This window comes from Tachypleus tridentatus, chromosome 10, assembly GCF_004210375.1.
Source record: "Tachypleus tridentatus isolate NWPU-2018 chromosome 10, ASM421037v1, whole genome shotgun sequence".
In the NCBI taxonomy this organism is placed as follows: Eukaryota; Metazoa; Arthropoda; class Merostomata; order Xiphosura; family Limulidae; genus Tachypleus; species Tachypleus tridentatus.
The window spans coordinates 77,091,172-77,119,087 of record NC_134834.1 but is presented as its reverse complement, the minus strand read 5'-3'; the positions used below and the strand labels follow the sequence as shown (position 1 = coordinate 77,119,087).

At 31.7% G+C, this 27,916-nt stretch overlaps 1 protein-coding gene across 1 annotated transcript; it reads left to right on the top strand.

Moving 5' to 3' along the window:
• The first annotated feature begins 143 nt into the window (after nucleotides 1–143).
• Nucleotides 144–27,916, top strand: LOC143228122 (RAC-gamma serine/threonine-protein kinase-like). Its single transcript, XM_076459442.1, has 12 exons — nucleotides 144–419; nucleotides 780–972; nucleotides 4,721–4,843; nucleotides 5,686–5,797; nucleotides 7,745–7,889; nucleotides 11,818–11,949; nucleotides 12,472–12,537; nucleotides 16,345–16,536; nucleotides 17,406–17,534; nucleotides 19,281–19,495; nucleotides 25,547–25,634; nucleotides 26,504–27,916. Exons 2-12 carry the CDS (start codon nucleotides 864–866, stop codon nucleotides 26,705–26,707), a joined length of 1,515 nt encoding a protein of 504 aa, XP_076315557.1. The 5' UTR covers nucleotides 144–419; nucleotides 780–863; the 3' UTR covers nucleotides 26,708–27,916.

The following is a 27,916-nucleotide window of genomic DNA, read 5'->3' as shown; positions in this document are numbered from 1 at the left end:
TGTTTACGAAAGAAAACACCAGTAGCAAGTTGTTTGTGTCATAGTGCGGTCGCATTGTGCGCCTGGCGATTTTGACGTCGGTATGACGTAGCTATGATGACATATTAAACCAACATCGGTTCAAAAGGCCAGGTTTCTGTAATGTTTTGGGATATTCAGTGTTTTAGGTCGTATGAGTGTAACGTTAAATAGATCAGCTATATATTAAGCTAGTTGTTGGGCGTTTTCGTACAGCAAAGCCACATCACGCTATCTGCTGTGTCCACCGAGGGGAATCAAACTCCTAATCTTTGCGTTGTAACTCCGTAGACTTACCGCTGTTCTAGCGGGAGCAAGCCAGTTGTAGATACAATACAATGCTTTTTTTGTCAGGACTCTACCACATAAATTATAGGCGTTTCTAAGAAACGTCACCAAATGTAGGAAGCTTACTATTTCCAAAAAATAAAAAAAATTAAGCACATTAATTATAGCTATCAACCCGCGGGTTTAGTTACTGTTAAAATTAGTTTAAGGTACAACTTGAAATGTTAGGTATGGAAACACCGATAAATGTGCTGTCAACGTTTAAACTGCGTTAAACGTACCATATTCTCTTATTCGCTTATAAGTACTACAGCTTTTACAGAGAATAACTGTGTTTTACTATTACAATGTTAATACCTGGTTGAGAAAATAAAACAATTCTAAACCAGTTAATAAAGTAATTGCTTATTTATCTTTTCTTTTATTATTCTCTTTTCTTTTGAGCTGTGGTATAAATTATAATATTTTGTTAGTTCTAGAACAAGGCTTGTTGAAGGCGTCCTACCACGCTAAGGAAATCCACGTTTGTTAAACAGTAGAAACGCTCAACTGCAAATATGGAGAGAGAATCCGAACATGGTATGAGTGGGTTGGTCTCATTACCAGACCTATTCGCTACTCCGTCTGAACCCCGTATCATTAAAGAAGGGTGGCTACTAAAGAGAGGTGAGAAAATACAATATTGTGTTTTATTGATGAAATAATAATAATTAGAAATAATGTACGTGTGTCAAGGAGTGTTTTTGAATACTTTTATTATTAGAAATACTACTAAAAGTAATAGTTAAGATAATTGAAAAACAAGATAAACATCGTGCATAATGAGGTAACTATATCATGTATTTTGTACTCAAAGAAGGTATTCATGTTTCTTAGCAGTAAATTTCATGGTTTATAACGCCGAGTTTTGGTACATGAGATGGACAGTGTGTGTTTTTCCTTATAGCAAAGCAACACCGGCCTGTCTGCTGAGCCCACCGAGGGGAATTGAACCGCTGATTTTAACGTTGTAAATCCATAGACTTACCGCTGTACTAGCGGGGTGTCAAGATGCGCAGAGCAGTGATAACCTATTGCGTATCTTTGCGCTTAACAACAAAGTACCACAGAATGCTTACTAACTCACAAAATATGATCTTACAAGTATTGAATAGAATTTACCAAAATTTCATTATTTTATATCGTTTTGGACAAACATTGTTATTTAAGTTCGTTTAAAGATTTTAACATAAAACCACAGTTTATTTATTAATTACTTTATGACAATATAAGTATGTATGTCATTTTGGTAAAATAAAATTTCTCTCTTTTATATTTTATACATTAATATACAAGATCTACAACTTCGCCAAATATAATTGTTTTTGATTTAGAGATAAGTAAACAAATAAATTTGTTTAATCAGAAGTGTTCTAGTTTTTACATTATAACGCTACTGACTTGTTAATTTCATTAGCTTACTACTAGAGTTTTGTGGGAGAGGGTTGGAGTTTTTCAACTTGAAAGCTTAAATAACTTGAGCTGGTCTTAAAAACAAACAGTCGCAATAGAACTATGACTTCCACCGTAAAAAAAATCACCATGTTTCAGAAACTAGTAAACATTACTCATTTGCTTGAGATTATTAGCATGATATATTTCATATTAAAATGAAATAGATTGTTTTTCCCTATTCATTTATAGAACTTTAATACATTTTATACGAAGCATTAATTTATAAAATAGAAAATAAATGCATTTATAAAAATACGTATTGTGATGTATGCTAAAACTATTTGTTATCTTTACGTTTACAGTTTCTCATGATGTTTGATGTTTAGCTGATTAATACATGGTCTTGATTTGCTAGCAGAGAAAATGTAAATAAAGAACTTAAGAAGAACTAACATTATTAACTTAATTGCTTCACTAATTAGAAAAACTGGTTATGTTACGGTAATTAATTATTAATTACAATCTTATGTGGAGTTTTTAACTTGAAAATGTTGGTTATTATATAAACACATGTTTGCATATAGAGGGCAGCACTGAGTAGTCATACCTGTGACTGTGAGAGAAGATGGTCCCGGCATGGCCAGGTGAGTCAAGGAGTTCGACTCGTAATTCGAGCGTCGCAGGTTCGAATCCCTGTCACACCGAACATGCTCGCCCTTTCAGTCGTGTGAGCGTTATAATGTGACAGTTAATCCCACTATTCGTTGGTAAAATAGTAGCCCCAAGATTAGCTGCCTTCCCTCTAGTCTTACACTGTTAAATTAGGGATGGCTAGCGCAGGTAACCCTCGCGTAGCTTTGCGCGAAATTCAAAACAAACCAATGCTTGATCAACGTTATTACTTAATAACCTTCTTTATTCTGGTAAATTCACCAGAATCGCTAAGCTCTACGTCACATGCAATATAAAATATACGTGTTAAAAGCCGGTATTGTTTTGGTGATTAATTACAGAATTACTTACATCAGTTTTAAGATTACCGGGTCATTTTAAATATCATTTGATAATATATATATGTATTTAATTTGACTTCTTTGACAGAAATTAGACAAGTACCCATAAAGGTATAAGGTGTGCATGAATGTATAGTTACCATAATCATAAATGTGCCTAGCAGAGGCGTCGTCAGATACTTAAACGATTCGGGGTGTGGGCCCGTAAGCTCCAGAATTTTCAGTGTTTTAATATGATATAAAGTTTGGTTTTCTATTCCGATTTTTCAAGATACCAGCCGGGAATTTGGAACACAAGCCCCGTGTACCAGTGCTTAGCAACGCTTCTAATGCCCAGATATTGTTATGATTATGTTCATAATGAAGACATAATTTAGGATATATTAGTGATTGATATTACACAATTCTAGTTGGTAGTGATTTATAAAAACTTGTTTTCAGCATAAGTTCTGAAAAGTGTATTTATTTTCTTATAGCAAAACCACATTGGACTAATTTCTAAGCCCACGGATGGGAAGCGAACCCCTGATTTTAGTTTTGTAAATCCATAGACATACCGCCGTATTAGCGGAAGGCTTTCTGTGTAGAGTTAGGAATGATGAATTTTTAGCTTATTGAAGCACAATGTGATCATGTTTTTACACACCTCTTATATGATATGTAATACATAGTAAGTCTGTTTAAAGCTTGGAGATCATAAAATGTACCTTAGGTTGTATAAAATAATCACACAAACACCCCTATTTTCTGCAAACAATTAAGAAACAGTTTGTTTGTTTGTTTTGTTTTGGAATATCGCACAAAGCTACTCGAGGGCTATCTGTGCTAGCCGTTCCTAATTTAGCAGTGTAAGACTAGAGGGAAGGCAGCTAGTCATCACCGCCCACCGTCAACTCTTGGGCTATTCTTTTACCAACGAATAGTGGGATTGACCGTCACTTTATAACGCCCCCACGGATGAAAGGGCGAGAATATTTGATGTGATGGGGATTCGAACCCGCGGACCCTCAGATTACAAGTCGCACGCCTTAACACGCTTGGCCATGCCGGGTCATTAAAAAAAACAACTAAGAGCTCTTTCGAGCAAAATGCAAACTATTTTTACAAACAAAATGAGCTCTATATTTTTAGTGTCTTCATAATATGTTTCTGTGTTTTCTTGTTTAATCACATTGTTAGAAGACTATACTTATTTCAATTTTTTTGGATGAAACTCTTGTTCCCGCTCTTACATTCAACAAATACAAATATTTTGTTTTCAGAAGAATACATGTTGTTCTTATAAATTATATTTTATAGTCTTTATTTTTTTGTAATCCACGTGTTCACAGATGCTGGAATTGTTTTAAAAGCTGGGGCATCTACTACTGAGAACATTTTAACTGTCAGAGATTGTAATTGTAACTGTCCTTTCCAGTGCAATAAATCCCTTTCAAGTAGCCCACGATAAAGAGTAAAATCAACACATTTTGAAAACTTAACTTGAAGTAGGAATATAATAAAAGTAACTTCTGTGTTGTTTTCACTGTTTAATTTCTAGCTAGAAGCTTATAAATGTGGTGTGATCAAGACAGCATTGTGACAGTCTGGTGTAATATAAATGTAGAAAATCAAGCAATTAATTGCAATTTTCAAAAAAAAACCCAGTAAACCTAGACTGAGACTGGAATAAATACATTTTGTATTTTTGGAATTTGAAAATAAAACATGTTCAAAAGATCCACTGATGTTTGTGTTACCTGTTTATCATTAAACTGTTTTAGATGTATGAGTTGATGTCCTTATATTTTTCAGTTTTATGGAACAATGTAGTGTGTTTTAAGATGTAAAACAATCAGATTTTTATGAACCGTTTATTTTATGAATTTAATCATCAGAGGTTTTGCTGACAGATAAAAAGATCTTATGTTTATTTTTAGATAAAGAAAATTATGTCTGTTTTTTGTATTGTTATGTTAACGTTTCAGGTGAGCACATCAAAAACTGGAGACCGAGGTACTTTATTCTATTTGAAGATGGTTCTCTAATTGGGTTCAAAAGCAAACCAGAACATGGGTATGGTGATCCACTTAATAACTTTACTGTTAGAGGTAGGTGCTGGGGCTACAATGCTATCTTCTAATCTATTCTTAGTGAACTATCATTTTGTTAGATAGTAATCACATACTGTTAAAACCCTCAAATTTTGAACTATATGTGTGACCTTTTAAACCTACAATGTTATTCAAAGAGAGTTATTATTATTATTACTAGCAGAAATACCTATATATGCAAAAAGAAAATATTTTACGAGCCGTTTTTCTTCGGTCATCGTCAGGTTCTTTGACGAAAACGAGCCGTTTTTGCATATATATTTCTCTACAAGTGGGTTTTCTCGACATCACTGATTAGCAGACATACCGCCCTGTGGGCTGGTGTAACTGCTAGTTCCTGCGGAAAACTATTGGCCTGAGACCTTTTATTAAATTGTCTGACAGTTCTATAACAATGTAGAACAATGTGCAATTTTTCATAAGGCTATCATGTTAACTGAATCGTTATATGTAACAAAGCAAACAAAAATTTTAATTTGATGATTCTATATTGAGACTACAAGTGCCTGTTACACCATAGATTCACAGAATTCTGTAAATTAAGTGCTGTGTATTTTAGTTTTAAAACATCATACGATTTTCAAGGTTTACCTTAGTCGTGCTCTTTGAATAATTATCTTTTAATGTATTTATTACGAAGAATACCGGAAGTGTTGCTCTTTAATATTCAATGCTTCTAATAAGTTTTACGTACAACAGTGTTCTAGCTGTTATAAAGGTTACAGTTGTATGCAATTACAGTGTAACGAACTTTCTTTGTGTACAATATATATAGCTCATAAATTATCTTGTAGCATCAGCCAGGATATAAATAAAGTTTAATTTAAAAATCCACTTAGGATGTCAGCTAATGAAGGCTGATCGACCCAAGCCCTTTACCTTTGTAATTCGAGGACTTCAATGGACAACAGTCATAGAAAGAACTTTTCATGTAGATTCAGAAAAGGAAAGGTAAGAACGCTTTCTTAGCAATTAAATTCACTTAATAATTGTATGTTTAGAGTGTATACATATATATATATCTGGGATTTGCCTCCCTATACGCATATAAATGCATGCTAAGTCTTGTACATTGAGAAACTGACATTTTCAGTATTTTTTTTTTTTGCAAATTGTAGAAGGTAATTATTTCTATTTTGTGGAGTTTAGTTTGACATAAGTTTAAATTATGGTTTGTTTATTTGTTTTTGAATTTCACGCAAAACTACACGAGGGTTATCTGTAGTAGCTGTCCTTAATTTAGCAGTGAAAGAATAGAGGGAAGGCAGCTAGTCATCACCACCCATTGCCAACTCTTGGGCTACACTTTTACCAACGAATAGCGGGATTGACCGTTTCGGTATAATTCCCCCACGACTAAAAGGGCGAGCATGTTTGGTGTGATGGGAATTCGAACCCGCAATTATCAAATTACGAATCAAGCGCCTAACCATCTGGCCATGCTGAGCTTAAATCATGGTTAACAGGCATGTCAGGAGACTCATTAGGGTGACAAGTATAACGAATTTTTGTCACAGAAAATCATTCAGATATAAATGTGATTATACAGTTTGAGCACAGAAAAAGATATAAAATTGTTTTTATTAATGGCCATTCAGAAGGGCGGACGCACTACATACGATTATTAAGCATCTCTCATCGTCATCCACTGTCCAATACCAGAAGCTTACTTACATCATTATCACCGACCTTAAATGGACAAAAGAGTTATAAAGGAGTATATTAGTTTCCATAATACCAAAGATATAGAATATTTTCTTCATTCTTGCGCCTACCCCTTTAATGTTGAATAACAGTATTAGTTCTACACAATAAGATTATAGTTAGCATGAACTTGTATAAGATCATTTCCATTACCCATTTGGTGATCTAGGGAAAACATTGAAGTCTTTCTGTAATGTGCAATTTACAATGTTTTATGATCTGGCAGCACTGAAGCATCAGACCTTTAAAGAGTGTTTGTACTACAATATAAGTATGAATGTGTAAGTGTTACTGATAAAATATATAGAATTTAACAGTACGTAAGTAGCTACCTCCAAAATACAAGTCGTCCATCTCCATGACGTCATATGCAAATAAATCTCTCGTAAAAATATAGATATGACTTGGTAAAGATCACTGGCTATAAACAGTCATGTCAGGAATTAAAGTACCTTCCAAAGTTATATATGATTTCTTATAAATCAATCAAATTAATTCAGTGAGAAATTGCCTGGTCACTTGTAATACCAATATTTTAGTATAATTCTTCACATATCTTATAAAAGTTTTCGTAAGAATCTAAGGCATGTTTTCTAGTTATTCCACGGCATATAGAATAATATGACACGATCATAATTTCAATATAAATTTCATAAAGAATAATATGAAAATTACTATACAGCTGTTACAAAGAATATAACATTTGATGCAATTTATGTCAAAGAAGTATGCGAATTGAGTGTCAACCATTAACAGTTTAACACTAATATCATGTTTAAATACATGTTTTTCTTGATTTTTACAAAATCACAGAGGTGCTACAAATACTGGGTTTTTATTCTTAGTTTCTACTGTAGCAATTCTTAACTAATTTTCTATGCGTTTTTTTATTTTACTGTCAGATTCTTTGCTCCTTACAGAATCACTTTTTTTTCGAAAAACCCATACCTTTTTTATACTACAGCCGAACATCAGATTTCAACAACAAATTTATGTGTATTAGAAAGTAACAGAGTTTTAAAACATCAATTTATTTAATATAAAGTGATAAAGTTTCAGTTATCAATCGTACTCATTTGGCCCTGCTTAATGTTATATTCAATTTACATTTATAACTGAAGGATAGTTATTTATTTTATCAATATGAAATTACTTATAAATTAATTAGTATACACTTTTTATATATTTCTGTAGAGATGAATGGATGCAAGCTATCCAGTATGTTGCTGACAGACTTCAGGATCAAGATGTAGAAATGTTGGACCAGCAAGGAGATGCTAATGTCTTGGGAAAACTAAACATATCGACACGAACTTCAGTGCATAAAGGCAACAAAATTGTATGTTATTTGAAGAATTTAAGAGAAAATTAATTTCAAAACAGGTAGAATAACCTCTGAAATAGGAAAAGCCTTTCCTTTTTGAGTGTTCTCATTTTGTTAAGAAACTCGGGACTAAAGCTCTAAATGCCCTTAACATAATGCATATTCTGTGTTAATTCACTCATAGTTTTCCACTCTCCAACATTCCACATCACTTGTTGCTTTACATCAGAAGAACGTGTACAAGCTTTGATTTCCCGCCATAATACAGATTTTTCTGTTGACAGTCGTGTTAGTAACACTGTTACAATTAATTCGTAAGTGAACATTGATTATGATGAAAATATTTCCAACAGCATCAGAACTTCTACAATTTCTTTAGAGGTCTTACTCACGTAGTCTACCTCCAGCAAATTATCCCATGACTGCACTTTCTGCCATTTATTGGTCACTATATTTGGAACTATAATTCTCTGTTATTTGTTGGTATCCTTGGTGGGTTTCGTGAACATGTGTGCACTCAAATGGCACAACACTCACCATTTTCTAGCCAAAAACATTTTTTTTTCAGATTTGCTTCTATTCAATGTTGTAGAGAATTGTCTGCTAGCTCTAATCTTAAAGAAGATTATTCTTATTTAAATGTTAACTAACGTCCGTTTCCTCAAACGATGTTAATGGATTCCTCAAGAAGAAAGAGCTTACATCAACACATTTAAACTTTGAACTGTTAAGTATTCTGGCTCGAGTTTCTGCCTTTTTTATCACCAATTTGTGCTAGTTCAGCTTTATTGTGTTTATTTTTCAAGACTTATTTCACTGCAGCTTAGGTAGTTCTTAAGCTTCATTCTCAACATGTTTTACTTTTAGCTTTCCACTCTTCTAGTGTGGTGAGCATTTTGGCTGAATCTCTTTCTCAAGATTCGTTATCATTTTTTGGTTCTTCATGGAATTTACATGTGAATATTTGGGTTAATCGATAATAAAGCCTTTGTTTCATCAAAACAACCATCTTCTTCCACTCTACAGGCCTCAAGTTCCAGATTTAAATGTCTGGCAGTTTATCAATTTACCTTCATTCTCTGGTTATGATCAAGATCAGTTAATCAAAGCATTGGGTTCTCATCTTCCTGCATCTTTGTCTGCCCAACCATAATTTCCCTATCACATCAATCGTCTCACGGAAAATAATCTTCTACAAGAACATCGAAAGTCTATTTTACGCAATGATATTCTACGCATCTGGCTTTACAGATTGCTATTATTCAAATTTCTGTCTGGTCCAAGAAACTAGATTTTCTTCACAGAGGTTCACATTTTATCCCATTCTTATAGATGCTTTTCTCTGACTCTTTACCAAGCTAACTTTTTGAGTTATCTTCTGGAGATAGTACATTAGAAGTGTTATATCTCGTTTATCTCCAACTCTTTAACAAACTACTACTTTTTTCTAGCATTTTCCCATAAAACTGACTTGTTAGCTTTTTCCAAAGCTACTTTATCTTCTACTTTCAGATTCATGAGTGCTGTCAATCGTTTTTGTCTCCATTATTCAAAGGATTTTGGTGAGTGTTTGTTTTCACAACCGAAAATTCCTTGGCTTTGTCCAAAATGGAATCTTTAGTTTGATATTACATTTCTATGCTTCTCCCTTTTCGAACCCTTACTAATTGTAGATTAATCTTTTTTTTTCTCATTACCGACTCTCAGTGGGTGATGTGCTGATATTAATGCCCTCCACGTCTCTCATACTTCATTTTCTCCATAACTATCATACTTATATCCTAATTATGACATATTTTCTTAAACTTGGGTTGCTAGAGAAGGTACTATTTTCATCTGTTTTTTACATATCCTGAATAATTGCAATAATCTTTGTTAAGAGTGCCTTTATGTCCTGTCAATACTATATATTATTATTTTACAGTTACCATACTTTTCAGATAGTTTTAGAAATAGCTATTCCTACCTTAAGATTAACCACTCCTAAACTCTTGCTCCAGCTTCTGTAATTGATAGATCTTGTTGTACTGAAATTATCCCAGACAAAATTTTCTATCTCTAATGGAGTTGTTAATGAGAGGGTGAAGCCTTTTAAAAGCTGACAAATGATGCTATCTAGTGATTGATTATGCATCAGTTTAAACCTTTTCCAACTTCATGGACATATCATTCAGCACATAAGAGGCGAGCCAGCCATACTCTAAGGGTAGAGTGTCTCATAAGTCTGACCGGAATGAGAAACACCTCACTGTTTTAGTTTTATCTTTTCAACCTTTTGGTGTTTCCATTGAATTGTTCACAACTTATGTCCTTGGATCTTTACAATTCTCCATTTGTGTCTGTATACTGGTCTGTTTTTTGTTTCTCATACTCGGCAGTCTTTGTTGAATGTGATTATACAGGGCATTAGTCTGGGATACAGGTCACTTGCTAGCTAAGAATATTCCAATACATGCTATAAGACAACGCTTTACAATTTAACTCTGAATTCATATTAAGTTACAATCTGTGACCAGACCTAAGATCAATACATTCCACTGGCTTTAATTTTTTATATATTATTTAAAGGGTAACCTCCTGCTCTGAATTAATTTTCTTGATGTTTTAATTTGGTCCTGTCTCTTTGAGGCAGATTTACTCCATTTGTTCTCACATGATTTCAGTCTATTTGTTTTACTCTAACTCTGAATTCTTTTCAACTCAGCTGGAATACATTTTCAAATGTTGTAAGACTCACTTGTTACCTTTCTGTATGATAATTCAAATTTTGGTGAACAAATAGTCCTCATGATTCTCTCTACCTCATTATGTATATTTTAGGATTTTATGTTTTAGAGATAAATCTGCTTGTTTTGAATTTTTCATCTTTAGAATTAAAACAACTGCAACAACTTTGGGACACACAGCTATTGCAACTGTTCCTAATTGCTTACTAGTACTGTTTGCAAGGTTGCCTCAATTGTTTCGTCTAACTTGTTTTGTGAGTCTAATACCTTCAGTTTATACGAATGAACTCTTTTCATAACTTGACGTTTATTGACATTTATAACGTTTTTGTTGTATGTATCACTTTTTCACATACATTTGTATATAGTATTAGCTGAACTGTGCCTTTTGTGCCACTTTTTGTCATTTGTCTTGTCGTCTGTCAAATCCTGGACTAACCAGGATGAAATGAAATAATATATTTTGTATATAGCTGCTACTGCCCACTTTATCGAAACAAGCTGATTTATGTCTCTCCTTCCAGACCAAACCACATTATTTTGTTGATGGGGTCAATATCTAGAAACATGAAATTTGTATGGAACTTGAAATGAAGCTTCATGGTTTGTTTGTTTGTTTATAGTTAAGAACAAAGCTGCATTGAAGATCATTCGTGCTCTGATAACCACCAATTTAGACTCTGTTTCTAGCATCCTAAGTCCGCAGACATTCCACTGTGTCACTGGAGGGCATCACTGAGAAACAAAACCTTATGGTTACGGTCACAAGATACAGAGAGGGGTATGCTTGACGTTTCACATAATTTAGCCATCGGAACTGCTGTTCCTTCGCATCTGCTGATAACAGAAACTTAACAAAAGAATAAACAAATTATTTTCGTAAATAATAACAGCACTTAATACTGTTTTTAACATGTACAGTTGTGGAATTCAGACCCATAATTTTATTTCTGTTTTTTCAGATAAATGATATTTTACATCCTAACTAAATAAACAGTTTTTATCAGTAAATAATTTTTTACGCTGCTTTTTTGGTTACTTGTTTGTAGCTTTATTAACATTTTTTATGGTAACGTATGCAATTTATTAAATCATTGACCAATTTTCAATATCTCTGTTGTTTTGTTATACTTTAATTCATGTTGTTTAGCTTTAAGTAGCAATCTAGTTTTATTTTTATCTTTTTATAGTGAATTTTACCTCTTTTCTTGTTTTAGTCACTCGACGATTTTGAGTTCTTAAAGGTCCTAGGAAAAGGAACATTTGGTAAAGTCATTCTATGTAGAGAAAAAGTTTCAAACATGCTTTATGCTATCAAAGTACTTAAAAAGGAGGTTATTATTCAGAAGGTATGGCACATCTTTAGATTAATAATATTATTATTTTAACATTAAAATGGCACATACATTATTTATCATTATCAAAGCATTATGGTCAATGATAACTAATAATCTGTGAAAAATTCACAATTAAGATTATATTGAATTACACATATATGGACTAAAAGTAATAATGCGATATATATTGGCTAATCTTTTCTCAAAATACTATATCATTGAACCAACTGATACCTTCACGTGTATTTAAATACCATTATGTAGGCTTTAATGTGAAAGAAACTAAGTTAACATAACATAACAAATATCGTTTTGAAAATGTATCCTAATGTGAATATCTTTTATCTCACTTTAACGTTTCTAAGGACAACAAACTTAAAACTGCAAATCCTAAAGAACTGTTATGTGAAATGAAACTAGGAGAGATCTGTTATTTAAAAGCATTTTGGTGACTTGATCTCATTATTTCTGTTTCAAATACTTCTGTGAGTCATACTTATATGTAAACAACTTTTGTTTCTTCCCATACTTCAGGATGAAGTTGCTCATACTCTGACAGAAAAAAGGGTTTTAAGAAATTCAAAACATCCCTTTCTTATAGTAAGTAGCTCTTGTATAGCGTTAGCAATTGAAATTTCTGGTCTCCTTGAACATTACTTATAATTTGGATTTCATTCCTTTCACCAATGAAGATTTAAGCAGCATTCCATATCTTGAACAACTGATAGATGGAAACAAGCTTACTGAATTAATTATAAATTGGTTAATTAAAAAGTGGAAAGTTTAAACGAGAGAAAAAAAGGCTTCTTGACAAAGTAATTATTAAATATTACAATTTTTTCTCGAATGAGTCTTCTATTTATTATGTTATGCATTATGATTTCAAATACCCTGAAATTTTAATTTTAATCTAGTGGTTGATTGAATGCCAATATGTATAAAATTTATTATATTTGCCAAAAAGATTGATATGCACAGTTTCCTTTCTTAACACAAATATATTTTAATATACAAACAATGATACAAATTATAATAACAAAATATATTACAAAAAATTATTGAAAATAATGATTTATGTGCAAAAGTTTAACAAACTTACACACAATACTTAGTCTTCTATCTTGTCTAGAACTTAATATTTTACCGACGGTTCACGATGAGCGAATTAATTCTATTTTGATACACAGGAGTAACTTCATTTGACGATAACTAAGCTTGATCATTCACACGTGGCGTTATTTTTCATCCACAAAAATATCTAATGTTCTCGTGGAAATAATAACGTCCGACATTAATTCACTGAAGTTAAACTGTTTCTAATGCTTGAATTCTGTACGCGTTTATGGTCAAATATCTGTAGTTTTCCGATTAATAAGCGTCTATCACAGTTATAGCTTCTAGGTTTATAGTATACCGATTCTAGCAAAACAACAATAAAAACTGCCTCTTGGCGCATCGATTTGTACACTTTAGGCGAGGTTCTTAAATTTTCAGTTAGAAACAATATTTTACTTACATGCATAGTACATATTGTTGAATCTTACACTCAAGAATCTTTTACAAATTTAGGGAATAGCCGAGAATGTCGCAACAGATACTTAACATTATAAGTTGCATGCATTTATAAGTATATATTTAACTAAAACAAACATCGGTATTAAAATAAATACATAACAGTAAATCAGTTACTTAATATTTCCCCAAGGGTTTTGAAGGAGATTAGAATTGGATATCTGAGTCGCTTGCTACTGTTTTTGGAATTTCGCACAAAGCTACTCGAGGGCTATCTGTGCTAGCCGTCTCTAATTTAGCAGTGTAAGACTAGAGGGAAGGCAGCTAGTCATCATCACCCACCGCCAACTCTTGGGCTACTCTTTTACCAACGAATAGTGGGATTGACCGTCACATTATAACGCCCCCACGGCTGGGAGGGCGAGCATGTTTGGCGCGACTCGGGCGCGAACCCGCAACCCTCAGATTACGAAGCGCACGCCTTAACGCGCTAGGCCATGCCAGGCCCCCGCTTGCTACTACTTTTGTCAATCTTTGAACAGTGGGCAGGTACCACAGGATTGGAAGATAGCTAGCATAAATTTTCTTTTCAAAGGAGGTTATAAAATTGCTTCAGTAATTACAGATCCATTAGTCTTACATCAGTTGTGGGAAAATATTTTAGAAAGTGTGATAAAATATGCTTCGCAAAGCCATTTAACAAAGCTTAGAAATTTATTGGATAGTCAACAAGGTTTTAATAAGGGGAAGTGTTGCCTCCCAAATCTTTTGGCATTTTTAGAAAAGGTTACTGCCTCTGTAAATGAGGCTACGGGTGTAGATTTGGTAACATGTTTTTTTCAGAGAGCATTTGACACGGTGAAACATAAAATGTTTGTAAAATATTATGTCGTAAGTTAGCAGACTGGACAAAAGAATGGCTGGATTAATAACACAAGTGTGGTAACTTCAGGGCTTAGTCTTAAAATGCTTTGCTTTACATCAATATGAAGGAATGATCAATAAGTTACTTGAATTTTGCAGATGATATTAAGGTCTTTAGTGTTGCTAGCTGTCAATAGGATACTGTTGATTTACAAAAGGACTTAGATCATTAATTAGTTAAACAAATAAGTAGCAGATGAGTTTTAATTAAAATAAATGTAAGGTAATGTATATGAGTTATCATAATTTGAATTATAAGTGTAATTTTGGATGAGAATAACCTTAACAGTCATGAAGGAAAGGAATCTTGGTGTAATAGTTGATCAGTCTCTAAAGCTACCTAAGCAATGTGCTGTTGCTAGAGGTAGGGCAAATAAGATTTTTAGGTTGTATTTACAAAATAATCTGCAAAAAGAGGTTATAACTTCTTTGTACGTATCTATGATTAGACCACAATAGGAATATTGTGTTTAGTCTTGGGCTCATTTCTTTAGGATAGGCAATTGAATTGTTGGGAAGGGTTCACAGAAGGGTTACTAGAATGGTTCCCGGGATGGAGGGCTTGTCTTACGAAGAGGGAGTTTGGAACCTCCTAAATTCTTTTCTCTTGAAAGAACATTTAGGAGGGATCTGATTGAGGTGTTAAAGAGAGATAATAGTGTTGATGCATTATGTTTTTTCATACTTAATGAGAACAGTATGACTAGTGGACACAAGTATGAATTTTAGTAGGATAGAAGTCATCTTCAGCTAAGTCAGTGTTATTTTCCAAACAAGGTGGTCGGCTTTTGAAATGGGTTACCTTCGGAATTTATGGAGGCTATAAATTTAAATGAACTTAAGAAAAAGCTTGGTAACTATATAAATAATTAGAACTGGCTCTTAGTTTTATTTATTTAATAGTTTTAGTTTGGTTTCAAGAATGGAACAGCAAAGATGGATCAATAGGTCCCACATTGCTCCAAAACATTATGTTATGTTATTTAAAGAAACCTAAGAAATCATTAAATTTGTCTTTTTTATTTAAATTGGAATAATTGAAGAATTTTTATAGTAATAAAAACATTATAAATTAAGTGTTAGTTAAGCATTAAAAGTAGTTGAATAGAGAGTTCACAGTTATTACATAAATAAACCAATAATATTAAATATCAGATACACCATAAAATTTTGTTTCAAATGTTCATAATCAAGCTGAAAAATAACAATAAATATCTATTAGTGATAAACAAAAGAACAAATAAGTATTTTTCATTGTTATTATTTTGCATTATGTGAATCCAGTCCAATTGAAGTTCTAATTTCTTAGTAATGTTTCCATGATTTTGTAATATACACAAACTTATTGCATTTTTAATAATAGTTTGTTCCTTGGAAACTGTCACTTAGAATTTTCTATCGAAGTATTGATGTAGAAAGAGATAAATTCTTGTAGAATTTATTTGACTTGAAAAATTCATGCTGTTTTTGGTTTTGATGTGGTAATGTGAATTGACATCCTGTTGTAAGATGAGACAGTTGGTTTTACTTGTATATAAACAAATAAGTTTATTTTTGGTTCACTGAAATAGCAAGAAGGAAACAGATATTTTATGAAATTTCAAATTTGTATGCATATTGGACATTTAAATAAAATGATTTCAAGAGTGTACGTGTAAGACTCAATACACTTACATAACTTAAAGTAAGTTAATTGCAGTTTTTAGTGTATTATTGTCTTAATCCAAAATACTAATAAACATCCCTAAACACTATTAATTTACTTTGACATCTTCCAGAAGAAGTTTACCTAATCTGTTTTATGTGTCATTGATGAGGTAAAGGTTTTATTAATTTTTCTGAAATGTTTAGAATACCTTGAAAACATTGAGAAAAAGTAAAAATAACAGTCATACTCTTTTTCTAGTGTCAAGTTCAAAAAGATATTTATGAAAGAAAACTAAAATTATTACTGTTATTTTTACCTTTCAGTCTTTGAAGTATTCTTTCCAGACAGCTGATCGATTGTGTCTTGTGATGGAGTACGTCAATGGTGGAGAGCTGTTTTTTCATCTTTCAAGAGAAAGAATTTTTACTGAAGAAAGAGCTTGTTTTTACAGTGCAGAAGTGTTACTTGCTCTGCATTATCTTCATACCCAAGGAATTATATATAGGGATCTGAAGGTTTGTTATTGTTAATCTCACTTGTCACAAGTTGTTAACATTAAACTTTGCTTGAGTCAGTAATCACACTGTGAATTCATTATTGCATTCTATAGAGACTTTTTAAATAAAGTTTCCTGGATCTTGTTCAAGATATGAAATACTTTCTCTTTATAGTACAAACATTGTGTTAAAAAGTTTACCTTCAGTATCATATCAAATCACAATACATAGTATTTAAATTAATGAAACAAAGCACAAGTGAAAATTTCTGTGCTATTTTATTTCAAATAAAAATACTTTTGAGTGAATTATGAATACTTAATTATATTTGAATTATATGAATTATATTTCAAGTCATTTTTTAAAGAAGGTATAGAGAGTAATTTGAAAAGTTTTTTTTTTAGGTTTTTATACAACAGATTATAATAAATTGTGTTTTTAGATTTAGACATTTGTATTAATGTTGGCTAGAGGTAGTTTTCACGTCAAGTGATCATATAGTGATCAACACTAGAATTTTCGTGAGTTTGGGAAATAAGTTCATCAATATAAAACAATATAGCACAGATAAGGTTCGATTTTTGAAATAGCGAGTTTTGTTACATAGTTTATCTGTTAGTGTTTGACAGTAAGTAAGTTACTCAAGTTTTCTAAGTTTTGAGTTTATGTTTATGATGAAGAAATAGAAATAAAAGAAAGTATCATATGTGCAGTTAATGAGTTAGTGAAATTGTTATGTTATTGCATACTGTGAACTTAGCTCTATCACTGAGAATTAAAACTAACTTGTAGAACATATACTTGAAGAAATAAAATGTTTTTATTATCATTAAATGAACTTTGCATTATTTATACTAAATATATGTGTATATATTTGTTCTCATTAGCTGGAGAACTTACTACTAGACAAAGAAGGACATATCAAGATAGCAGACTTTGGTCTTTGTAAAGAAGATATCAGCTATGGTACAACAACAAAAACATTTTGTGGAACACCTGAGTATCTAGCCCCTGAGGTATATATAGTTCACAACTTGTATGTTTTGAGCATTTACAGTTTGGAAGACATTGTACTATTTAAACTGTTTATGCATATGATTAGGAACAACAATCACTTGTACTGAAAATACAATACTGTGTATAAAAAAGTGAAAGCACTATGATATATGTATTTTGTTTCTATAATAACAGAGATTCATACAAGACTGTTTGTGTGTGTAACGTCAAAAAACACGATTTTTGAAATGCCTTGAGTAGTGAACATTTAATTACTCTATATCTATTATTTTATTGTATATCTTTAGCAATATATGTATATAGATATAACATTTATAATATTCAAAACTGACCAAAGAGTTAATACTGATTCATATATATTAACACTTATTAACTAGTGAATGGGTTGTAATTTTACGTATCTCTCATTTTAATGATAGTTTTTTCAGTTAAAACCTTGCCCCTTTCCCCTTCCAGTAGCTCAGTGGTAAGTCTGAAGGTTTATAATGCTAGAACACTGGGTGTTAATATCTGTGGATGGGTACTGTATAGATAACCTATGCTGTAGTTTTGTGCTAAACAGCAAAGAAACAAAACTGTTAAGTTCAAGGTTTCTCTGTGAAACATTCAGTGTTCCACCATTAAAAACAAAAACATTTTGTACTAAACTTTCTAACATTGACTATGATTAAATTTGTTATGATAAAACAAAAATGTATGTCACAAATATTGAGACAGAAATTTAGATGTGTTTATTAATGAAAATGCTTGTTGTAAGAATCTATTATTCATATGTGTGTTTCTTACAGCAAGGCCACATCAAGCTATCTGTTGAGTTTATTCATATGAGTGTGTGTGTTTTTCGTATAGCAAAGCCACAAAGGGCTATCTGCTCAGCCCACCGAGGGGAATCGAACCCCTGATTTTAGCGTTGTAAATCCGGAGACATACCGCTGTACTAGCGGGGGGCTTATTCATATGAATCCAAACTGAAAAATATAACTTATATACGTGAATGAAACATAAACAATTTTAAGACATATAAAATACTAGTATGTGTGTTTGTGTTTTTCTTATAGCAAGCGGCCCGGCATGGCCTAGCGCGTAAGGCGGGCGACTCGTAATCCGAGGGTCGCGGGTTCGCGCCCCGTCGCGCTAAACATGCTCGCCCTCCCAGCCGTGGGGGTGTATAATGTGACGGTCAATCCCACTATTCGTTGGTAAAAGAGTAGCCCAAGAGTTGGCGGTGGGTGGTGATGACTAGCTGCCTTCCCTCTAGTCTTACACTGCTAAATTAGGGACGGCTAGCACAGATAGCCCTCGAGTAGCTTTGTGCGAAATTCCAAAACAAACAAACAAACAAATTCTTATAGCAAAGCCACATCAGGCAATCTGCTGAGCCCACCAAGGGGAATAGAACCCCTGATTTTAGCATTGTAAATCCGTAGACATACTAGCAGGGGCCAAAATACAAGTAAAGGACATCTTTATTTATATTACTTAAAATTTATAAACATTTTTATATTGATATTAATGAAGTTTATTACTGTTATTTAAACATAGTTGTTATTGGAAATGGATATGAAGGAAGGCTTGAACATGAAAGAAGATGTAAGACCATTTAGTATCGTTCAGTTTAAATGAATGAAAAACCTAAAAGTTAGGACTTATTTCCCTAAATTGTGACTAAAAGAAGATAGTTGTTAATTAAAAAGGTAATCTCATGTAAATATATTGGAGAACAAATTTTTTTCTGTGTTTCATAGGTATTAGAAGATACAGACTATGGTAGAGCAGTAGACTGGTGGGGATTAGGAGTTGTCACCTATGAGATGATGTGTGGATGTTTACCTTTCTACAGCCATGACCATGATATTCTCTTTGAGTTAATTTTGGTAGAAGATGTCAAGTTCCCAAAGTCTCTTTCTGCTGAGGCTAAAAGTTTACTAGGTGGCCTTCTTGTTAAAGATCCCAAAATGAGGTACATGTTATGTACAAGGTACATTTTTTCTGTACTATCCAAGAAAGTATAAATGATTAACCTTTATGAAAATTATTTTTCACTGCTTCATGTTAACAAATGTGTTGTTTTTATTACTAAAATTATTCAAAGCTCATACTCATTTACTTCTATATTCCTTTAAAAATTGAACAATTATATGCTTCATTATTTACAAGTATTTTTTTAGTTTTTGTAAAAGGTATGTGAAAAGTTGTTTGATATTAAAACTACAACTGTCAACTTATAAGTACTTTCAACTTTGAAATCATAATATCATTAATATTTCAGTGATCACTATGAGTTTCTTGTAACTAGTTTGATAAAACAACATAATTTTATAAAGTTATTTAGTTCCCTTAATTCAGTTAACTTGTCTTATATATTTAAGTAGTAATTAAGGAATAACTGTAAAAGTGAGATAACCCTGAGATTTTCAGTCATGTATTTATAAAATCGAAAATTTAAGAAATTGAAAAAATATATTTTAACTATCATGAGTTTCATAAATACACTACTTTTATCATCTGATGTTTGGTTGTATGTGAACGTAATTGACTTAATGAGTTATAAACTTGTTCAAAACAGAAAATAAATGCTTGGATTTTGACCAGAAGAGGATAACAGATAAAATATTAGACTAATGGAGAATATTGAACTTTAACATTTGGGAAATGCTACAGTCAAATCGCAAGTGAGAAAGGTTTTTGGAAATTGTTCAGGATAAATATCTTTCACAAGTTGGTCAAGAAACGTACTAGAAATAACGCCATTTTAGATTTATTGTTAAGTTCAAATGTAGAAATGATTGAGAAGAAAGAAATTAAGTAACATCTGAAATCAGTTCTCCATTAGGTTTGATGTTTTACTGATCAGTGCTCCATTAGGTTTGATGTTTTACTGATCAGTGCTCCATTAGGTTTGATGTTTTACTGCATGTGAAAATAAAGAATAATATTTTGGTTACAAATTTGGAATGGATGCAAGAAGAATTATCTGTTGTGAATTGAGTTATTTGGAGACACTGGTCAAGTGTGCAAAAGTTTTAAAAATAAATGTTTAAATATTCAAGGTAAATACATTCCTTATATTAAGAAAAGGGTAGGTGCAAATAAAACCCATCTTGGCTTACAAAAAATATAAGAGATAAAATTAAACAAAAGCATAAGAAATTTAAATTGACTGGTTTAAGGGAGGTTTAGAAGATTATAGAAGACCAAGAAAGTTGTTTAACCAGGAAATTAGGATATTAAAATAATTTACAAGAGAGGGTTGACTGAGAAAGTAAACATTAACAGTAAGAATTTCTTCAAGTATATTAAGGGAAAACCAATGTTATGCAAGAGGTAGGACTCTTGAGGGATAATTAAAAAAGACAGCTTGTATCTGATGATTATGAGATGGCTGGGTTTTTAAATTTGGCTTTTTTTCAGTTTTACTGATGAAGATTTAAGCAATATTCCATATTTGAACAGTTGATAGATGGAAATAAGATTGAACAAGATCACTACATTAATTCTGAGCTTGTTAAGAACAAATGGGGAACTTTAAAGAACAATAACTTCCCTAGGGCAGATAATATTTCCCAAAGGATTTTGAAGAAGGTTAAAGATTGGATATGTGAGCCAGTTGGTGCTACATTTTTTATTTCTTGAGTAATAGACAGATACCAGAGGATTAGAAGTTGGCTTGTGCCACTCCTTTTTTCAAGGGAGGTAATATATTTTCCCATTAATTATAGACCCATTAGTCTTACATCAATTGTGGGAAAGAGTTTTGCAAAGCAATTTAACAAAATTTAGCATCTTATTGGATAGCCAGTCAACATAGTTTCACTAAGGCGAAATCTTGCCTTACAAGTCTTTTGACATTTTTTGAAAAACATACTGCTTATGTAAATGAGAAAAATGATGTAGATTTGATGTATCTGGATTTTCAGAAAGTATTTGACAAAGTGCCACATAAAAGGGTAGCAAAAATTTTCTATACAGGTGTGGAAAATAAGTTAGCAAATTTGATAAGTTAGTAACCAGATAGAAAAAAGCAGAAGGCTGTTATAAATGGAGTTCATCAAACTAGATTAACCCCTTAGATGTGGAGTTTTCCATTGAAAACAACAGCACAGTAATCGATTGGGTGTGTTCTGCAGATTGTTGCTCAAAAGAAATTAAAGAGCACCATGTTGTGTGTTCCATAATATCTTGTCAGTTTGTAATTGCATCATGTAGCACATTCCACAATTGCTTGTCAGTTTACAGTCACACCATATAGCACATTCTGCAGCTAAGGGGTTAATGCCACAAGTGGGGTACATCAGAGCTCACTCTTAGAATTTTTGATTGACATCAATGTCACAGGTGAAGGAATGATCAATAAGTTACTTAAATTTGCTGATGATATTAAGATCTTGGATGTTGCTGGCTGTGAAGAGGATTCTGATTTACCAAAGGATTTAAATCATTTAGTGAGTTGGGAAAATAGATGACAAATTTGTTTAATTTATAATAAATGCAAGGTAATGTATGTGGTTATCATAATTTGAATTATAAGTGTAATTTGAATGGGATTAACCTGAACGGTATCACAAAAGAAAGGGATCTTGATGGAATGGTTGATCAGTCTCTTATACCATTCAGACAGTGCAGTGTTTCTAGTGATAGAGTGAATAGATATTAAGTTGTATTTATAAAAAATATTCAAAACAAGTCTAAAGCATAGACATCAACAGGGAGGGGAGGTAAGGGGGAGAAAAATATTTTTTTTCTTTATTCACTCAGCATGTTTATATGAAGTTTCAAGTTTTTTATTCATTTCACAGTTTCACACTATCTTTTACACTTAATTTTCAATTCTAATAAAAGTTACCAGATTTGTAAGCAACTTAAAATGTCTAGATACTAATCCTGTAGTTAAATATTAAAAACACATTGCTACCACAGTGGCATTTCAGATATTGGACAAGGCAGTTTTTATTAGGCCATCATAGAAACCAAGACACTCTTATCGACGTCTTTTCAGCCCTGACACAGTGTGATCAGAGTTAACCTATTGCCACCTGCTGGTAATACTGGCAACAGGTTATCAGAGAAATCGATGCAGTTTTGCAGAAATCCCATGAGACGTCATGGTTGGGATCAAACAAAATTTAGTATTGTGGAGTATATATATATATATATATATATTTGCAAGTTTTCACTATGGCATAAACTAACCTAACCAATATTAAAGCCATCAAATATGACTATGGAAGCTTGCCTATTCTTTTGACTACAATGACAAGACTTTGTAGGAGGGTCTAACAGCCCTTCAGTTTGACTTTGACCCCCATGGAAAAATTTCTCTAGATACCCTGCTCTAAAGAATTTGTAATATGTTACTAACCAGTCTTCATTTGGAATATTATGTTCAATCTTTGGCTCCTTACCTCAGGAAGGGCACTGAATAGTTGGAACTCATTTTCTCTTGAAAAAAGAAGAGTTGGAGATGAGCTGACTGAGGTGTTTAAGATTGTAAAGGGAGATGATAGTGTGGATGCATCAGCTTTTTCTCATAATTAACAGTGATAATAGAAGGATTAGGGCACACAAGTATAAGTTTTGGTAAGATAGCTTTCATCTTTAGCTAAGACTTTTATTTTGTTAACAAGGTCATTGGCTTTGGAAGGGGTTGCATTAAGATGTTGTGGAGATGGTAAATTTAAGTGTGTTTAATAGAAAGCTTGATAACTAGGACTTGCTCTAACGTTTTTTATTAATTTATTTAATAGTTTTAGTTTAATTTAGAGGAAGTGACAGCCAATATGGACCAATAAGTCCCTTGTTGTTTCAAAACTTTATAAAATGAAAAATATTTTCATATATGTAAGCAACTAGTAGTTAAGTGCATTACATGAAGATCAATGTAAATAACAACAAAAACATTTTTGTCTCAACTTCACTATATTTATAAAAGGATACTTCTTTGAATCGTTGAACCAATGATGTCTTATTTTATCAGTATTTTATCAATCTCAGGCTTAATAAGTGATTATAAAAATAATTTAAAATCAAAATCAGGATATGTAACACATAAAACATAACAGTGTAGTTTAATCAGTTTTACTTCTAACTCTTCGTTTAAGTACAATTAGGGAAAAGGTTAAAATTGAAACATAAAATCAAGTTTGTTTTTTATTTATTAATGGCTGAGTGAGTTGGTGTTTATCATACGTTGCACCAAGGTAAAGTATATATTTGTTTTTCTAAACCTATTTAAGAATATTTCTTCTCTTTTGATAATTACCACTTATTTAAAATTCACAGTTCATGTCACCAATGATTATTCTCGTAGAGTTTAGTCATCAAAATTAATTTCGTCAATACATTTTGTTATAAACGAGAACACTGTTTTAGCTACTAATAATCAATAAGATTTGTGCTTATCGCTTAATCATGCCTTAAGAAACAGTAATAAATGTACAAGAAATTCTTTATTAGTATCCACTTAAGTTACGAAATGTTTACCACAGTTTAGTGTAAGACATTTTATTGATAAAAAATATTAAATTTGTTAGCCTATCAATCTCACGTGGAAATATGTCTGTGTCAATGCAAAACCTAGACTACTACTAGACTTGTGAAAAAAGATTCCACCTTTCTCAAACTCATGTTATCTTTTGACTAGCTGATGCTGTAAAAAGACCATACACGAAGTGCATTAAGATTGTGAAATTTAACAATTACTTTTCAAATTATGGTTTGATCAGAATGAATTAAGTAACAAGGATCAAGATATTACTGCCATGGTAATACTTTAACCATTATTACTTTGAAATTCAAAAGTGAATCATTTATAATTTTTTCTTACAACAGTTTAATCCAGTTGTCAAAAGCACATTTACACTAGAGTTTGGTTTCACAAAGAAATGCATTAAAATTGAAATGTCTAAGACCACTGTTATTCATAACAAACATTCCTGTAATGGAGAACAATACCAGTATTTTGGGTTTATTTAGAGCTGTAGATTGTACACAGATATCAAATGTTGATGTGGTTTGCTTATAAGGCCAGATGGAAAATATAAGGAATTGGCTTATATTTTTATGCATTGTGGAATGACACATTTCTATGTTTTTTAACTTGACTTACTGTAATTTTAATAGTACATGCCCTTTAAAACATGTAAGACAGTTAAAATGGCCTGAAAACTTGATATAAATATAGTTTGACATTTTTTACATATTGTAAATATATTTTAAGTTGAATTTTGAGTTAGATTTGATGCAGTACCAATATTTGGGACAGAGTAAACAAAACTTAGCAGCTACTATGTAAGTGGTACTTCTGTATTTGTAACATTACTTATTGAATACAGTAATTGTTTTGTTAATAAGATTAACTGCTTCAGTCATACTTGACACAGAGTAACTGACATAAGTTAATATTAAAATCAGGGGTGTAGATCCTGGGGAGGATTGAGGGTATACATCCCCTCTTCATTTTAGGTGGGGGGTATGGTGTATACAATCATCCCCCCCCTACAGTTTGGTCTGTTGAATTGTTTTATTGCATTACAGGCCTATAAATTGCGTTTGTTCTTGTGATTTTCGTGTTCTTACTAATCGAATTACATAATTAAGCCTAGATGTAGGCTTTTTCAGTAGCTAAAATGTACATCTTTAATATAGGCGTGCTTCTAAGTTTTTTGATCTAAGCGATAGTTTGTAAGTATCAGTCAGTAGGCTTAAGTATACATGCAAGTGTTGTGGCAACAAGATTACCCTATGACTGCATGTTTACAGCTTTCAGGTTCATGTAATCAGAGATTACCAATTTGCAAATTGAACAGTCCACATAAGTGGTTGCAAAAATCATCCCTCCCATCGGGTATAAAAAATCTAAGCCCCTGATTAAAATAAATGATATATATTGATAGTTTTGATTTTCATATATTTTATCTGATATTTAAGGATTACAGATAATTTTTAAGTAGGATATTTAAAGTTTAACTTCTTAAACAATGAAATATTTAATTTGTGCCTTTTTTTTGTTTAGACTTGGTGGAGGCCAGGATGATGCTAATGAGATTATGGTGCATCCATTTTTTCGTGTAATTAACTGGCAGGATCTATTAGAAAAAAAGGTTATAGAACAATTTAATCTTCAGTAATTCTTTTCTTTATTCATTTTCTCTTTTAAGAGTGTTATAATTCTATACTGATAATGTTTATACTTTCTTAGCTGACTCATTTTCATTTTACTACTTTTATTGAGAAACTCTGAATCTGTGAAATATATTAAAATATTGAAATAAACATTTGGTGGAAAGGAATTAAAAACCTAAGATGTTTATACTGCAGTTTCATCAAAAATCATAAAAACAATATGAATATTAGATATTTCCTCCAAAAATTAAGTATTAATAGTGACAAAATGAAGACGTATGCACTTCTGAATCTATGTGTAAAGTCAGGTATCTTTACACATTTCCAAACGTAATGTTTTGGAATTGTGCACATACAATAAATACATTTATTTAATAATTTTATTGGTGGTTTTTGTGTTAGTATTTTATATTATAATGCGTAATAATAGTAGTAATAAAACTGACCAAATAGTTTTTGAAACATCAATTTATTAACTGATTACTTATGAAAAAACAAACATTTTGTGAGGTTGTCACCTCAGAGTTTTAAATTGTCATGCAACAAAATATAGTTGACTACTTCTATTATAATAACACTTCTGATATTTGTTCATTCAACACAAATGTTTACTAAATCTATCCATTGAAAGTGTTAAAAGACTTTTGTTTTTTTTCAAGATCAAAATATAATTTTTTGTTCCAAATAATGATTTAAGGCTACTGGAAATTTTGCAACCGTTTATTTAGGAAAAACGGAATCTGGTGTGAAGGACAGTTTATTTTTTTATAGATGAAGCTGGTTTTTTATCTTTTGATTTTAGTTGCCACAATACTGATTGGTATTTACATACTGTGTGTATGATCAGGTTATACCACCCTTCAAGCCTCAAGTTATGTCAGACACAGATACTCGATATTTTGATCAAGAATTTACTGGAGAAACTGTAGAGTTAACTCCACCAGATGAAGCTCCCTTCAACTCTATCTCTGAAGATACAACACAGCCTTACTTTCATCAATTTTCCTTTCATGGTAGTAGTGGTACACTCGGACATAGTATTGATTACTGAAATTTCACTTATGGCATGTTTTATGTATTGTCTTTTATCTAGAGTAATTAGGTCTCATTACAGAAATTTCAGAAAGTTAAAATTTGAGTCTACTATCAAAGTTATCTTGATTAATTGATTTGTGTTACATTAGTAAGGACAAAAAGAAAGAACATAGAATTATCAACACAATAAGTTGTAAAAATTGTATTTTTTTGAATCATTATAATCCTGGTGCATGTTCCATAAATTATGTAATTTTTTTATTAATATCATGTATAGATGGAACCCAGTGCTCTGATTACAACAACATATATAATTGTTCATAATTTTTTAAAATCTGTTTAAGTACCAGTAACTCTGTTTGTATGGGTCCTACCCTGTTTAATGTGCCATTCGTTGTGTAGTATAGTGTGTTTCAAACTTGGGTACATGTGGGTACCCTGGGAGGTTATGTACAAAATGTCATAAAAGTATTTTTTAAAGTGTGATTTGTAGAATAAAAACATATTTTTCATAACATTAAAGAGATGTGAAATAAAACATTTAATTTTTGAATACAGCTTTTCATATATGTGGAATCTTTCTTTCAAAGGAAAAAGCATCAGGGCTCACAAAATATTTTAAATTAAAAGGGCTCCTTCAGTTACCAAAGTTTGAAAATTACTTGTATAGTATATACTGTATAATATATATACATAAATATATATATAATACAAAGTATACCTAGAATTTCATCCTGGTTGTATATGAAGGTTCAAAACTTCATTAAATAAGTAAAGTTTATCATTGGGCTGTGATGGTTATTTTCTTTTTATTTTAAAATATGTGAATAAAAGTAAAAGTAGTGTTATCTGTTTTTCATATCAAATTGTTTCTGTTGTTAAACTACTCAAGTGATTTGTGCTACATAGGACAGCTGTTCACAAATTGGATATCAAAGCTGACTTCCATTGTTAATGTTTTACAACTCAAGCATTGTATATAAGCATAAATATACGTGTGTGTGTCTCTTACAGAAAAGGATCATAGTTGATTTTATTGTATCTTTTTCATCTTATTTTACAATTACAATATTGTATTAATTAAGTTTGCAGTTCTAGTTTTATTACTCATGCATTTAATTGCATATGTTACTAATCACAGGAGAGATCAAAGTTTTTAAGTGTTTGTATCTAATTTTACAGTATTATCTATCTGAATAAGGTTTGTAATTTAAGCCTATAATAA